The sequence below is a fragment of the Lepus europaeus genome, chromosome 1 (assembly GCF_033115175.1).
Source record: "Lepus europaeus isolate LE1 chromosome 1, mLepTim1.pri, whole genome shotgun sequence".
Taxonomy (NCBI): domain Eukaryota; kingdom Metazoa; phylum Chordata; class Mammalia; order Lagomorpha; family Leporidae; genus Lepus; species Lepus europaeus.
The window spans coordinates 53,232,306-53,247,742 of record NC_084827.1 but is presented as its reverse complement, the minus strand read 5'-3'; the positions used below and the strand labels follow the sequence as shown (position 1 = coordinate 53,247,742).

Here is a 15,437-nt window from a genome sequence, read left to right as displayed (position 1 = left end):
AAGCAACAGAAACTATGTCATTTTGAGGATGGCTGCAGAGAGGGAGTTATTAGAAGTAGGTGATGATAATGATGATGTATGCTAATAGAACTTACTTATTATCCCATATAATGCCTGCACAGGAAGCCCGTTATTGTTAGCCCCATTTTACAGATGAGGAAACTGAGATACAATGAAGTGTGATCCAGGTCAAGGTCACTCAGCTAGTAATTGGGAGAGAGGTGCTGGCTCTAGGGCATTTGTCAGACATGGGAGAGAGAGAGAGAGAGAGATGAGACCTTGAAGAGACATTAGGTCAAGTTTGTGTAAAATATTACCTTGCCGTGTTTTATTGCATTTGTGATACCACTGGTTATAAAATGCATCATTAGTTGTCTTTAGGAAAAATTGCTGCCACGTAACACATCACAGTCAGTTGTAAGACTCCCTCTGGCTTAATAGTTGTTCAGATGTGAAGAAAGCATATGTTAAGCTTCATGGAAAAAGGTTACTTTATGACCCTCCAGATCACGGACCAAAGGACCAAGCTGGGAGGGAGATTTTAGTTCAAAGAAAAGCTTCCCAACCTCTTGAGCTGTTCCGAGGGTGTGCCACACAGCAGGGCTCCATGTGAGTTCCTTGTTGTGAAAGTGCAGAGATAAGCCAGAGGATCTTGCCAGGATGATGTGGACAGATTTATTTCACCGAATCGAAGGTGACATAAATGACTTTTTAGTACTCTTCCAAACCTTATGGTTTTTAATGAAATCTAGCACACATGTACAACACAAGCAATTAGAAACATTTTAAAATGTGCTGGCCACTAATCTATAGCAAAATGTATGTTCCAGTGCCCTTTCTTTCTAGCTCTCTTCTCTTTTGGTTGTTTCTTTCTTTTTTTCTTATTCGGGACATTCAGGAACAATGTTGGAAGTGTTCCATTTTTCCTGCCAGTAAGTCAGATTTCTTGACTCGGTCCTGGAGGTGATCTCCATTGTCACCTAGTTCATCTTTCCTGCCTTTTTGCTTTTCCCTAAATCGTATAGCTGTGCTCCTCTGCACTTTCTCCTTGGAAAGGCATGATGAGACACCATCCATATAAATCTCTTCACAATGTGCTGACATACAGACTAGGCTTCTGGAAAACACCAGCACTCCTTCTTTTCTCATTTAGGGTTTTCTATCCATCTTTACTTTTCAAAGTCCTATTCACTCTTCAAGACCCAGTCTGAATTTGGTCTCCTCCAATAAGATCCCTGCCAGGTCATGTAAAGTAGTGGTAATTTCTGCCCTTCTTGATGACGGCCAGAGGGTTGTGTTTATATCATTCTGATGACATTTTCTTTTGTATTTATTTATATTGAAGAGTTAGAGAGAGAGAAGGAGAGACAGAGTGAGAGGTCCTCCATCTGCTGGTCTGCCTCTCAAACAGCCACACCAACTGTGGCTGGGCCAGACTGAAGCCAGGAGCCTCTTCCGAGTCTCCCACATGGGTACAGGGGCCTAAGCACCCAGGCCATTCCAGGCACACCAGCAGGGAGCCAGCCACAAACCAGCATCCACATCGGATGTCCGCACTGTAGGCAGCGGCCCAACCTGCCACGCCGAGTGCTGGCGCATCTGATGGCATTTTCAACATTTGGTTTTGAACTCTAGTTACTAGTATCTGGTCTTTTCTCCTCCACATGCTTCTAAGCTTGCGTGCAGAGACATTTCTTACTTGCCACTTCATACACCAGCAAAGGGGCATTACACACAAGCAGGTGCTACTTATGATTGAGGAATTGCATTAGGCCATGTTCAAGCTGACTTTTCTTTTCATCAGTTTCTGGATTAAGCTAATAAACATTGTTTTGTGTTCCCTAAGTGCATTGTACTTGTCTGTAGGAGCAGAATTTTGTGGATGCTTTTAGACTGAGTGATTTCCAAGCCAGCCTGGGATTGCAGATGTGAAATAAATCACAGAGAGAAAAATATACAAGCAGATGATGGCTTTTTATGAGTTGCCAGTCCTTTATGGTTTCTGTATTTCTTTTTAGATTAAAATACTTATTGGACATAAAATGAAACAAGTTTCATTTTTTTGCTCGAATTTCTTCAGAGCTTTGAAATTTTATAACCTATTGATTTGGGTTATAAACCACAGTGAGATAAAGACTTCGGAGCATGTGTTTGATTTACACCGACATCGTTGGAAATTGGCCCAGAGAATTCCCCTTTCAACCTGTGGCTGTGGTGTATGACATAAGGGAAAATCTGATTAGTTCTTGATTGTTGCCTAATACTTGGCTTTCTCCTTTTGGCTAAAGATGCAGATTATTAATTCCTGGCAGGTGGCCTGGAATTAGGAAGAATGTGGAAGAGAGTCAATGAAAATGGTTGTTTTTTCTTGTTTTCTACACCCACTGGCTTTTCAGATAGTGCGAGGTGAATGCAACAAAATGAAGATTTTTCATCATTAACTTTTGGAGTAATTAGGTTTAATTTTTTGATGAATGATTCATATTTTATGTAACTCTTGGGAAAAAAAGAAGAAACTGCTGGGTCCTTTTTTTTTCTTTTAAAGTTTTTGATTGTTAAATTTCTTTTCTGTTTGTTCTTTAGTTCCTTGCATAATAGTCTGCAGGCAGCTTAATCAAAGGCAGCTTAATCAAAGGATGTCATTTGAGAGGATGTGATACTGAATGCTTGGATCGATGGTTTTTTGTTGATAAAAGGAGGTAGGTTATATAGCTAATAAGAATTTGCTTTGGGGAGTGAAGTTTAATAAATAAGTTAGATGATAGTTGGTTATCGGAATAAAGTTAACATGCCCTATGCAATATTTCCATCCAGGAAATAATGTTTTCTCGTATATACTACTACTCTGCGTATGGTACTGTGTTGAGGAAGTATACAATAGACACTTTACAGAGATCTTGACGGATGTTCCAGTAGCTTTAAAAATTATTTATTTAAGAAGGAGGGAAGAAAGGAGAGAGAGAGAGTGAGTGAGCTCCCATCTGATAGTTTATTCCCCAAACTCTTGCAACAGTCAGAGTTTGGCAGAGCCCTAATCCAAGAGCCAGGAGCTCCATTCAGATCTCCTTGTGGGTGGAGTCAGGAGCTGGAGGTGAATATTGAACCCAGGTGTTTCAGTATAGAATGTAACCATCTTTTTTTGTTTGTTTTTTAAGATTTATTTATATATGTGAGAGGCAGAATTACAGGCAGAGAGGGAGAGACAGAGAGAGAGAGAGAGGTCCTACATCCACTGGTTCACTCCCTAAATGGCTGCAACGGCCAGAGTTGGGCTGATCCGAAGCCAGGAGGCCGGAGTTTCTTCTAGGTCTCCTACCTGGGTTCAGGCGTGCGAATGCTTTCCCAGGCCATTAATAGGGAGCTGGATAACAAGTGGAGTAGCCAGGGCAGATGTCCCAAGAAACATCCTAAATGGTATGCCAAATGCCTAGTCCTGTTAAAATTTTTAAAAGTTATTTTATGATATTAGAGAAAAGCACTCTTCTAAATCTCCCACTACTGAATGAGTTAACTTACTATGCTGAGATTTCATATCTGTGGAACAGATTCCTTTAAGAGATGTTGGGTCTTGATGGCTTTGGATGGTGGATTGATCCCTCCTGAAAGCTGTTCATGTCACTGCTCGCTTTCTGTGCTGCACGGTAGAAGACTGTTGTTGCTGTAATAAAGGCTCAACTCCCTAGATGTCTGTGACAGCCCAGGCAGGGGCTGGCCAAAGTCAGGAGTCAGGAAACCCATCCTGGTCTCCCCATGGGTGGCAGATGCCCAAGTACTTGGGCCATCATCTGCTGCCTCCCAGGAGCATTAGCATGAAGCTGGATTGGAAGCAGAGGATCTAGGACTGGAACCCAGGCTCTCAAATATGGGATGTGGACATCCCAAACAGTGACTAATCCACAGAGCCACAAACGCATCCCTCAACCCAGTTTATTAATTTTGTCTATCTAGAATGTTAATTATAAAGACTTACTCTGAAGACAAATGAAGTGATTTTGAAGCATTGTAATGGAATGACTAATTTAAAGTAATATGAGCAAGACATTTACATTTTTCAAAATGTCAAGTTGATGTCACCCTAGCCTCCCACCATGGCGCAAGTCTCACCAACCATTTCAGGAACATAAATGAGAGACCACTCACAGTTTGAGAAATATGGGTATATGTAATAACCACCTGCTCTTATACAGTGTTCTTCCAAAGACTTAACCTGTCTTCATAAACATATATCCAAGCAGCCTTATTACAATCATATTCTTTTCCATTCAGGTGAGGAAGTATAAAATTTGAGAGCCTGAATATAAAATTAAACTAGCAAGTATGTCTTCTTTATTTTAAGAAGTTTAAGAAGGCTCATGAAAAAAATATTAAGGGAATGGAAGGTAAATTCTGTCTTGATCAGTTCTGGACTATATTATTATTTCTGTCTGGCTAGAAAGAACTATACCTGGGATGTTTTTGTGTACAAAGTTTTGGGCGGTTTTTGCAGGTACTCATACGACCATCTTCGCTTGTAGCCTGTCACCTTCCTTAAAACATCTGACGCGAGCCATCTTACCTGTATACCTATTCTGCAATGTAGGTTGGAGTGATGGCTTCACAGTTAGAGAAGTGGAGAGCTATTTTTTTTGTTTTGTTTTTCTTTTTTTAATTTAGAGGTTGGTGGTGATCCTAGAATTTGAGATTCTAAATTAAGGAAGCTAAACACTAAATCTCTGCATTCATCCATTTGACTTCCAACCATCGACAATAGAAATTTGAGAGAGAAACTTAGAATTCCTAACAAAGTATAAGTACCGGCTTACAGGGGCCTCTGACCTTAATGATCCTGCAGAGAGTGTTCTTCTGTCAAGCTGTAGGCCAAGTGCCCAAGGAGAAAAAAAAAATTAAAATCAGCAGTAAATTTTGGTAAGGCCAGAGACTCTTCTGTTCATCCTTTAATAAACCTTGTGTGTCCCAAGCTCCTTCCTACTTTGTTACTAAGAATATTGAATGTAGGTGAGAAAGCTAGACTGGAGGCCCTCCCCCAGCGTTTTGCCCTCTATTGTAGCATTTGTCTGACTGCTTAGCCACATGTGTGCATGCCTGCATTCTATAGCTTCCTCCTCTGAGGTCCTTTCAGGGCAGGGATGCTGTCCATCTTTGTGCTGTTTCTAGATAACCATCTCTGTGTGAATGTTTGTTGATTCTATTTTTAACATTGCATCCTTTGTGTGAGCAGCTGCAAGGCTGGGGTGACCAAATGTCCTGTTTTTCTCTCAGGTTTTTCCTGGTTAAGTTCCATTCTTTTGTTCATGATACCTAGAAATCCTTGTGGGATGGCAGTGTGTGCTGCTTTAACTATGTTGAGCCTAAATTCAAGCAAAACCATGCCTTTGAAACCATGTGGCTTTAGCCTCTTCAGGAATCCCTGTAGTTAAGACTAAGCGACCGCTGAGAAAATGACCTCCAGCTCCAAAGTGGGGGGCCAGTTTACAAGGATTTAAGAGGTCCTATCAAAGCGGGAACTGACTGCGGCAGGAGTCCACGTTTTCCTAATGATCCGAGGAACTGCCAACCTTCCCTCCCCACACGTCTTTGATCTCAGCCCCCATTGCAGATATTAATACATTTAACCAAAATGAGATTTTGAAAGCTTTGCAGGCTCACTGTGCTGATGAGCACGTGAAGGGTCCTTTTTTTCTGACTTAGTCTTCTGTCTCCTGATCCTGCATGTTCTTCCCATTGGCCACTGGCCTCTTTCCAGGGATGGAATTTAAAAGCATCTTCTCCTCCCCTCTCTGCTAGTCAATTGGCTCAAAACCATGAAGTCTGTTAAACCCTCCTTTGTGTATTTCCCTTCCTTCTTTCTTGGGTCATTGGAGTTGCTGTCTGTCTCTCATAGACAAGAGTCTATGATATGTGATTTGTTTCTCCTTCTTATTACCTGATACCATACTTCACTCATGACAGGGACCTGATCAGCATTGTAACCAAAATGTAAGTGAATAAATAATTTATTGAGCACATTTTAATTTTGAAAACATATTGTGTGGGTCATATTAAGGGTCAAGGATATGGGGAGGAATAAGACATTGTTACTACTTTCAAGGAGTCCATGGCTTATTATCTTTAAGACAGTTGGTATCTTCCTTGCCTTATGTTATTTTTAAAGATTTTATTTATTTATTTGAGAGGTAGAGTTACAGACAATGAGGGAGAGACAGAGAAAGGTCTTCCATCGGTTGGTTCACTCCCCAAATGGCCGCAACGGCCAGAGCTGCGCCGATCCAAAGCTTTCTCCTGGGTCTCCCACATGGGTGCAGAGGCCCAAGGACTTGGGCCATCTTCTACTGCTTTCCCAAGCCACAGCAGAGAGCTAGATTGGAAGAGGAGCAGCCAGGATTAAAACCAGTGCCCATATGGGATGCCGGCATGGCAGGCAGAAGATTAACCCACTGTGCCACAGCTCCCCTTTCCTTGTCTTATATAGCCATAGGCAAATAAGTACCCACATGGTGAATGGCCCACCCAATGGTTGGCACATTGCTGTTCCCATAGTCTGCTGGAAGTATCTGTCTTGTTGTCCTGCCCAGGCAGACAGAGACTCCTATGGCTGTTAGTACTTGGATGCTCTAGTCCTTGTAGACTGATCAGTCACAGGCCACAGCACATTTAAAAACAATCTCCAGTGTTGAAAGGTGACCTGATCTCATCCAGCATCTTTCTCAGAACTGATAGTTTTAGATTATTTCAAGGAACAAGAAGACACCTCAAAAACTGCAGGAAGCAGAATCCCTTTTGTTAGTTTTAAGAAATATTTATGGCACACTCTGCCATTTCCTTGATATCATATGGGTTTTCACTTTCATAAGCCTGTGTATTTCTTTTTTTTTTTTTAAGGATTTATTTATTATTTGGAAGTCAGAGTTACAGAGAGTGAAGGAGAGACAGAGAGATCTTGTGTCACCTGGTTGAATCCCCAGATGGCCACCACATCCAGGACTGAGGCAGGCTGAAGCCAGGAGCTTCTTACAGGTCTTCCATGTGTGTGCAGGTGCCTAAACACTTGGGCCATCCTCTCCTCCCTTTCCCAGGCCATTAGTGGGGATCTGGATTGGAAGTGGAGCAACTGGGATTTGAACCAGTGTCCATATGGGATACCAGCATCTCAGGTGGCTTTACTTGCTGTGCCACAACACCGGCCCTAAACCTGAGTATTTCAGAGCTAACTTGACACCAGGATAAATGGCTTTATTTATTGCCTAAAATACTGGAAGTCAAATGGATTTATTTTTGGTAACTTTGTGTAATGATTTGACATAAAGACTGTGTTGCTGTGTTGCAGATTGGGGAATTATTGTCCATGTGAATTCAACTTTGCAATCCCATTAATATTTTACTGCCACAGTGAATATGACTGTTAAATTCAAATCAGGAGTTACTGGTTCCTTTTGGTAGGGCATTCTATATTTTTAGTCACTCTCTGTACATTTTATTTTTCCCACATTTACCAACTTAAAATATGAAGTTTGTTTTGAGAGTATAGATGAGCTTTAAGAAAGGGAAGACTGAATCAAAACATGTACTTGGAGCATGGGATCCCTTTATCATTATATATTATTTGGGCTAGTGATTTTGATGTCACTCTTTACTGGCTTATCTTACTACCTCCAAAGAATCTTAATTGCTTTGCTTAGATGGAAAACAAATAGACAAATAATCTTGTTGTTATATTTACCTGGAGGATCGTTAGAACCATGATATTTTGTTTATATTAACTTGAAAATGGCACTCATGTGAAGCAGAGAAATATCATGTAGGTATCCGAGAATCTCAAGCGAACACTGTCATTTTGGGAGCATGGGGGTTGTATATCCTTGAGCTTTGAGACTTAACACCAGTGGCGTGGCACTATGGGCCTTTTAAGACCTAGTGCCTGCTTGTTTCCCAGCCCTTCCCCCCTCTTTTCCACAGAGACACTGTTTTGTCATCACACCCTGCTGCTCCTCTTGTGCTCTGGACCTGGGATGCTGTCCCAGACCTGTGGCTTCCTGGATTGCCCTTTCCTTCTTAGTCTGCCAGGTGACCTATTACTCAACCTTCAACTCTGCTCAAATTTCCCCGTGTCGGGAAAGCCTACCTTGACCTTGCCAGGCAGAGTTAAGTGCTTCCAAGTCTAGATGTGTGCAAGGCCTTGGCTCATCTGGAGAAGGACTTCCAAGACTAGGAGGCCAGGACTATGGGAATGTGAATGCAATTGTTTTTTTGCTTTGTTCTATTAAAAAAGGAGTAATAGATAATTTGATGGTGAGTTAGGTGACACAGGTTCTAGTTTGTAATCTGCTGCCAGCTTAAGCAGCCTGGGGAAAATCATAACTTTATAAAAGCCTATGTTACTTGTAGGTTTCTATGGACAACAGAGCTTTAAAAAAAACTGCTTGGGATTTTTTTTTCTTTTACTTTTGAAATAATTATAGACTCTCAGAAAATTGCACACACATGAAGAGTCCTATGTACCCTTTGCTCAGTACCTCCAATGGTGATGTCTTACTTAGTGGTAGTATGTTGTCAAACCCAGGAAGGTGATATTGGTGTATTATATTAACCATATTATTTGTCACATTTAGTTTCCACCAGTTTGTATGTATGCTTGTGTGTGTGTGTGTGTGAGTGTGTATATGTGTATATGTATAGTTCTATGCAGTTTAATCCTATCAGTAAATATCATATAAGCACTGCAGTTATCAGGATACAAACTATTCTGTCACCACAAAGGACCTCCTTGTGCAACTTCCTTATAGATATACCCTGTCACCACTGGTCCTTGATCCCTGATAATACTTCTGATATTACTCTTTTTCTATAATTATATCACTTTGAGAATGTTATATCAGTAGAATCGTACCATGTATACACCTTTGAGGTTATTTTTCACTAAGCATAATGCCTTAAGATCCACTCAAGTTATTATAAATAGACCATTTTTTATTGCTGACTAGTATTCCCTGATACATATGACTATAGCAGTTTGTTTAACCATTCACCCATTGAAGAACATTTGGGTTGTTTACAGTTTGGGGCTATAGCAAGTAAAACTGCTGTGAACATTCATATACGGTTTTTTTTTTTTTAATTTATTTTAAAGGCAGAGTGGCCAAGAGGGAGAGATTGGGGGCGGGGGTGGGGAGTTACCTTTCATTCTCTGGTTCATTGTCAAATGGCTGTAACAGCCACGGACAGGTCAGTCTGAATCCAGGAGTTTGGAACTCCATCTGAGTCTCCAACGTCAGTGGCATTTGGGCCATCATTTGCTTCATTCGCAGGCACATTATTAGCAGGGAACTGGACTGGAAGTGGAGCAGCCAGAACTTTTTTTCTTAGTTTGATTAGCAACAATTCCAGCATTTTCCATAGGTACAGTTCCAAGAAGACAATCACACTTCCCTCCTCTTTCCTCCCTCCTCATCCTCCCTCCCTTCTCTTCCTATCATCAGTTTTTACAGAGACATAATTTTAATCCACTCTGTATTCACAGACTTACTTCACCACTAACCATAATATTCAACAAGTAAAAAGCGGGAAGACCAGTTCCACAGGAGTATAAACAAGGGCTAAAAATGACAACCATATTACAAAATGTCCATTTTCATTCCCATACTTTTTTGTATTCTGTATTAACTCACATATCAGAGAGGAGAGCAGATTTGATTTTTTTGACACTGGTTTATATCATGAAGCACAGTGGTTTCCAGTTGCATCCATTTTGTTTGGAAAGAGAGGATTTCATTCTTTTTTATGGCTGAGTGGTATTCCATAGTGTATATATACCACATTTTCTTTATCCAATCATCAGTTGATGGATATCTAGGTTGATTCCATATCTTAGTTATTGTGAATTGAGCTGCAGTAAACATGAGGGGTAGATAACTCGTTCATATACTGAATTCATTTCATTTGGGTCAATTCCCAGGAGTGGGATGGCTGGGTTATATGGTAGATTTATTTTCAGATTTCTGAGGAATCTCCATATGGTCTTCCATGATGGTTGTACTAGTTTACATTCCCACCAACAGTGTAGTATGGTAACTTTTCCCCCTCATCCTCACCTGCATTTATTATTTTTTGATTTTTGGATGATAGCAATTCTGACTGTGGTGATGTGAAACCTCCTTGTGGTTTTTATATCCATTTCCCTGATGGCTAGTGATCCTGAGCATTTTGTCATGTGTCTGTTGGCCATTTGTATTTCATCCTTTGAAAAATGCCTGTTGTGTCCTTTACCCATTTCTTAATTGAATAGTTTGTTTTGTTGTTGTTGAATTCTTGAGCTCTATATATAGATCCTATATATTAACCCTGTATGAGTTTCATAGCTTGAAAATTTCTCTCCCATTCTGTTGGTTGCCTCTTCACATTTTTTTTTAAGCATTCTTCTCCCCTCCATATATATATATTTTTTTTGACAGGCAGAGTGGACAGTGAGAGAGAGAGAGACAGAGAGAAAGGTCTTCCTTTTCCATTGGTTCACCCCCCAATGGCCGCTGTGGCCAGTGTGCTGCAGCCGCTGCACCACGCTGATCCGAAGCTAGGAGCCAGGTGCTTCTCCTGGTCTCCCATGCGAGTGCAGGGCCCAAGCACTTGGGCCATTCTCCACTGCCCTCCCGGGCCACAGCAGAGAGCTGGACTGGAAGAGGAGCAACGGGGACAGAATCTGGCGCCCCGACCGGGACTAGAACCCGGTGTGCTGGCGCCGCAGGCAGAGGGTTAGCCTATTGACCCGCGGCGCCAGCTGCCTCTTCACATTTTTGAGTTTTTCCTTCACATTGTAAAAGCTTCTTAGCTTGATGTAATTCTATGCTTATTTTGCTTTTATTGCCTATGTTTCTGGGGTATTTTCCATGAAGTCATTGTCTATGCCTATGTCCTGCAGAAGTTCCTTGGTGTTTTCCTTTAGTAATTTGATGGTATCAGATCATAGATTTAGATACTTGTTCTATTTTGAGTTGATTTTTGTATAAGGTATGAAATAATTGTCTTGTTTCATATTTCTGCGTGCCTACATGCAATTTTCCCAGCACCATTTGTTGAAGAGACTATCCTTTCTCCAGGGATTGAGTCTAGCTCCTTTGTCAAAGATTATTTAGTTATAGATGAGTGAATTAATTTCTGGAGTTTCTGTTTGTGTTCCAGTGGTCTACATGTCTGTTTCTGGGCCAGCCATAGGCTGTTTTGATTTTAACTGCCTTGTATGTCTTGAGATCTGGTATTGTGATTCCTCTGGCTTTTTTTTGTTGTTGTTGATGTTGTTTTTTAAGATTGCTTTAACTATTCAGGATCTCTTGTACTCCGTATGAATTTTAGCATCTTTTTTCTAGATCTGAGAAGGATGTTGTTGGTACTTTGATTGGGATTACATCGAATCTGTAAATTGCTTTGGCTACTATGGACATTTTTGATATCCATGAACATGGAAGTTTTCCCATTTTTTTCTACATCTTCTATTTCTTTCTTTTATGTTTTATAATCTTCATTGTAGAGATCTTTGACATTCTTTGTTAAATTTCTTCCAAGGTATTTGCATTTTTTTTAGCTTTATCTGTAATGTGAAGATGTTAAAACCTACTTTTTGTGGGCTGGTATAAATACCAAATATTTTAAATGGCATGATCTTAGATTATGATATGTTCTCAGAGATCTTCTATTCTATATGAAGATCCCGACGTTATGGTCCTTAAAATTAGTTTTTATTGTGTAAAGATAGCTAATATTTCCATTAGTTTTGCAGAATAAAATTTCCTTTGGTAATGTAATAATAAGGAACAGTAACGATGAGCCTATTATCTATTGAGAGCATAGTGAATCCAATGCCATGCTCAAGTATAAATTACCTGCCTCATTTAAATTTCACAACAGACCTATGATTAGGGACTCTTATAATACCCAGTTTTCAGATAATAAAATGAGGCTTAGTTAGTTATTTAAGTTGATGAAGGTCTGTATCTTAACAAGCTGGTATTCTAGCCTAAATTGACTGTTCCTCTCTAGGTTTTTTTCGTTTTCCTTTTTTTCTTTTTATTGAACAGTAGAGAGACAGGGAGAGTGAGAGATAGAGAGAGAGGTAGCTCCTATCTGCTGGTTTACTCCTCCTGCAATGGCTGAGACTGGGCTGGTTAGAAGCTGGAAGCCAGGAACTCAATCTCGGTCTCCCATATGGGTAACAGGAACCTTGCTACTTGAGATGTCAAGGCTACCTCCCAGGATCTGCCTTGACAAGAAATTGGAATCAGGAGCCTGGGCTGGAAATTGAACTCAAGTACTCTAATGTTGGACATAATTATCTTAACTTTTGTCTTAACCACCAGCCTAAATGCCCACCCATAATGCTCCTCTTTTAATTATAAGCCAATACCTGTTGCTTAGTGTTGATTGCTTTTTCAAATGCAGCTCTCTGCATAGCATAAATTGTAACTGAAATAGCTTTACACTAAGTACCACCTGATACCCTTACTGCATTTACTCAGAGCCAACCCACCAAGAAGTATGACTGAGCTTTGTCTGGAGGTCAGCGGAAGCTACCACATAAACAGAATGACCTTGAGTTTCAAAAAGAAAGACTCTAACTAAGCCTGGGTATTTTTTTAAATAACTGGTTTGGATTTTTGAGAGGCATGATAATTACTCTAAATGACATGATAGAAGCGGTTTTGGATCATCTTGATGGGGGAAGAAATCTTAGTTTCTAAAACATATGATTTTCCCCTATACACTGTAATTTAATTCATAAAGATATTATAGAAAGTAGTTGATATTACAATTAGCTGAGGGTGGACTGACCCATCCCTTTATTAGGGATGTTACTTTAAACATGTATAATTCAGTATTGTTTATAATTTCAGATTTGGTGAAACTATGGATTTCACAGTGATACCTCAGTAAACTCAGTGCTTTAGAGTGATGCCTGACTCCTTCTCACATGTGAAACTTCTTAACGTAAAGAGCCTTTCTGTGCTTAGGAGACCAAACTGATTATTAGTATGAATGTCTCATCTAAGTCTGCTATTCATTCCTTTTCACTTTTCAGCACACCAGTAGATTCAAAGACAGCCTATGTTTTAACAATTTAAGGAGGTTATAGTTAGGTGAAAAAGAAAACTTCTAAATGTATCAGTAAATATATTACTTTAATAAAAATAGGTTTGTTCTTTGAATTGAAAAGTGGCAGTTGATGCTATTGTTTAATCTAGCAGTTACAACTCCCTTTTCCCACACAGGAATCCCTGAACTCAATTTCTAGTTCGCACTCATGACTCCAGCTTCCTATCCCATACTTGTGTTGATGGCTCAAGAGGTTGGGTTCTTGCCACTCACATGGGGTGCCTGAATTGCCTTACAGGCTCCTGGCTTAAGCCCCAGACCAGCCCAGCCATTGCAGCCATTTGGGAGTGAACCAGCAGATAGGAGCTTTCTTTTTCTTTCTCTCTACTCCTTCTTGCCCCAAATAAATTAATAACAGCTAACTGGCTTATTTTTAAAACAGTAACAAATACCTACTATGGACCAGGTACTATGCTAAGTGATTGAAAGTAACATGATTTAATTTATTTTGTTCCTTTTTTTTTAAAATAAAATTCCCACTGTATTTATTGTCTTCTTGTAATAACATAAGGGTAATAAAAACAACATGAACAAGTGTTTTGGACCTACACTCGCAATGAAAGGGCACCTAAAAAACAAACCAAAAGACACAAAATTGCCTTCTCAGTATTTTCTCCCTTCATCCATCTTTTCTAGTTGGAGACACTTTGTAGCAAAGTAATATTATCTCCTTTTAGCATGATCCGACCCAGCTGTTTTCTTGACTTTGTTTTAGAATGGATCTCCTCTGCATCATCTAATATGAGGTTCATGTATTCATCGAAACCAATGATGCAGCCCTCTATCCACATGTTCACTTGCTCATAGAGCCACACCTGGATGCGAGACCGGTTTTGCAAGTATCTGAAGATGAGGTTGATGGGCTGCACCATCACCTTCTGCACTTTCTGGCCCTGGCCATGGTACACCATGGTGGAATCTCACAAAGACCACACCGGACGCACACGCTGCCTGGGAAAGCAACTTCTGGAATTTAATTTATTTTGTCCTTGAAATGAACTTACCAAGTAGTTGATGATGATACCTGCATGTTGCAAGTAAAGAAATGCAATTTCAGATCACATGGCCAGTGAGTAGCTAGGCCTCTCTCCATGTATTGCTATTTCTATTTCTGAGCCTTATTCTTCCATCTTTACAGTAGAAGAAGGAGGAACACAGCTGGGATTTGGGTCTTTGGTTGGGTAGGTATTCTTGAGTGTGGTTATGGGGCCATGGACAGAATGTTCTAGCTTATTCATTTATTAGTTAAATGTAGGTTACAAAGCTATGCCCATGTCAACCATTTCTCACTCATCTTGTTTCACACATTCAGAGTAAGTTAAAGGGGCCAGTACTGTGGCGTAGTAGGTTAAGCCCCACCTGGGGTGCCAGCATCCTATATGGACACCAGTTCATGCCCTGTTAGTTCTTCTTCTGATCCAGTTCTCTGTTAATGGCTTAGGAAAGCAGTGGAAGAATACAGTAATGGGATATAATCCTGCTGTTGTCCCCAGAAGGAAGATTGCTTGGAGATCAGAGATAGGGAAGAAATCACATACAATGGAGAAATGGAATTTGTGGCAGCAGAGGGCCTTGAAATTTTGAGTCAATCTGATCTAGCTTCAGATCCCAGCTCTGCCATTTTCTCCATAGATGATCTTGGAGAGTTATTGAATCTTGCAGTTCCATTTTGAGGATGTAACATAAAAAATATCTATCACTGTGTAGCACATATGTATCACATATGTAGCACTCAGTAAGTAAGACTTGCTAATTAATAAATGTCCCCTTAATGCTAAGGTCAGGGAGTGAATTCCTTTGATGCTATTAGACTGACTTATCTGTTATGGAAGAATTTTAAAAAAGCATAAAGTACTTCCCAGTCTCCCACTGTCAAATGGTTGGAGTGTCCAAATTTGTTAACTATATTATTTCAGGCCTTTGAATGTCTCAGTGTCTCTCCAGTTGGTGAATTATTCTAAAATTAGCAAAGAAGCCCTGGAAATCATGAAATCAGTTTTCCAAGATCTTACTTATAGGTGTATTACATTTGAGCATCTCCAGTTATATATACTTATATTATCTTCTCTTGGCATCAACCCAGATACACAGGTAGATCCTCAGACATTCGTACATCTGTATGTAAGTTTATTTTCAGTACAAAACTAGATTTTTTTTTGCTTTTTGAGTTGTCTATATCATGAAGGTCAATAGTTAGAAGTTGATGTTAAATTGACAAATTTACTCCATTTAGTTGGGCCCGCAAAATATGTCTTCTCTAATTGTGTCTTCTTACTTATAGTACAATGAGTAGGAACATAGAG

At 40.0% G+C, this 15,437-nt stretch overlaps 2 protein-coding genes across 4 annotated transcripts in view; one reads left to right on the top strand and one right to left on the bottom strand.

The window, feature by feature from the left end:
- DOCK4 (dedicator of cytokinesis 4) overlaps window positions 1-15,437 on the top strand; it is a 530,859-nt gene that overhangs the window by 71,557 nt on the left and 443,865 nt on the right. The window lies entirely within an intron of this gene.
- LOC133765416 (small nuclear ribonucleoprotein E-like) lies at window positions 13,603-14,102 on the bottom strand. Its single transcript, XM_062198982.1, has one exon. The coding sequence runs from the start codon at window positions 14,043-14,045 to the stop codon at window positions 13,767-13,769; it is 279 nt and encodes a 92-aa protein (XP_062054966.1). The 5' UTR covers window positions 14,046-14,102; the 3' UTR covers window positions 13,603-13,766.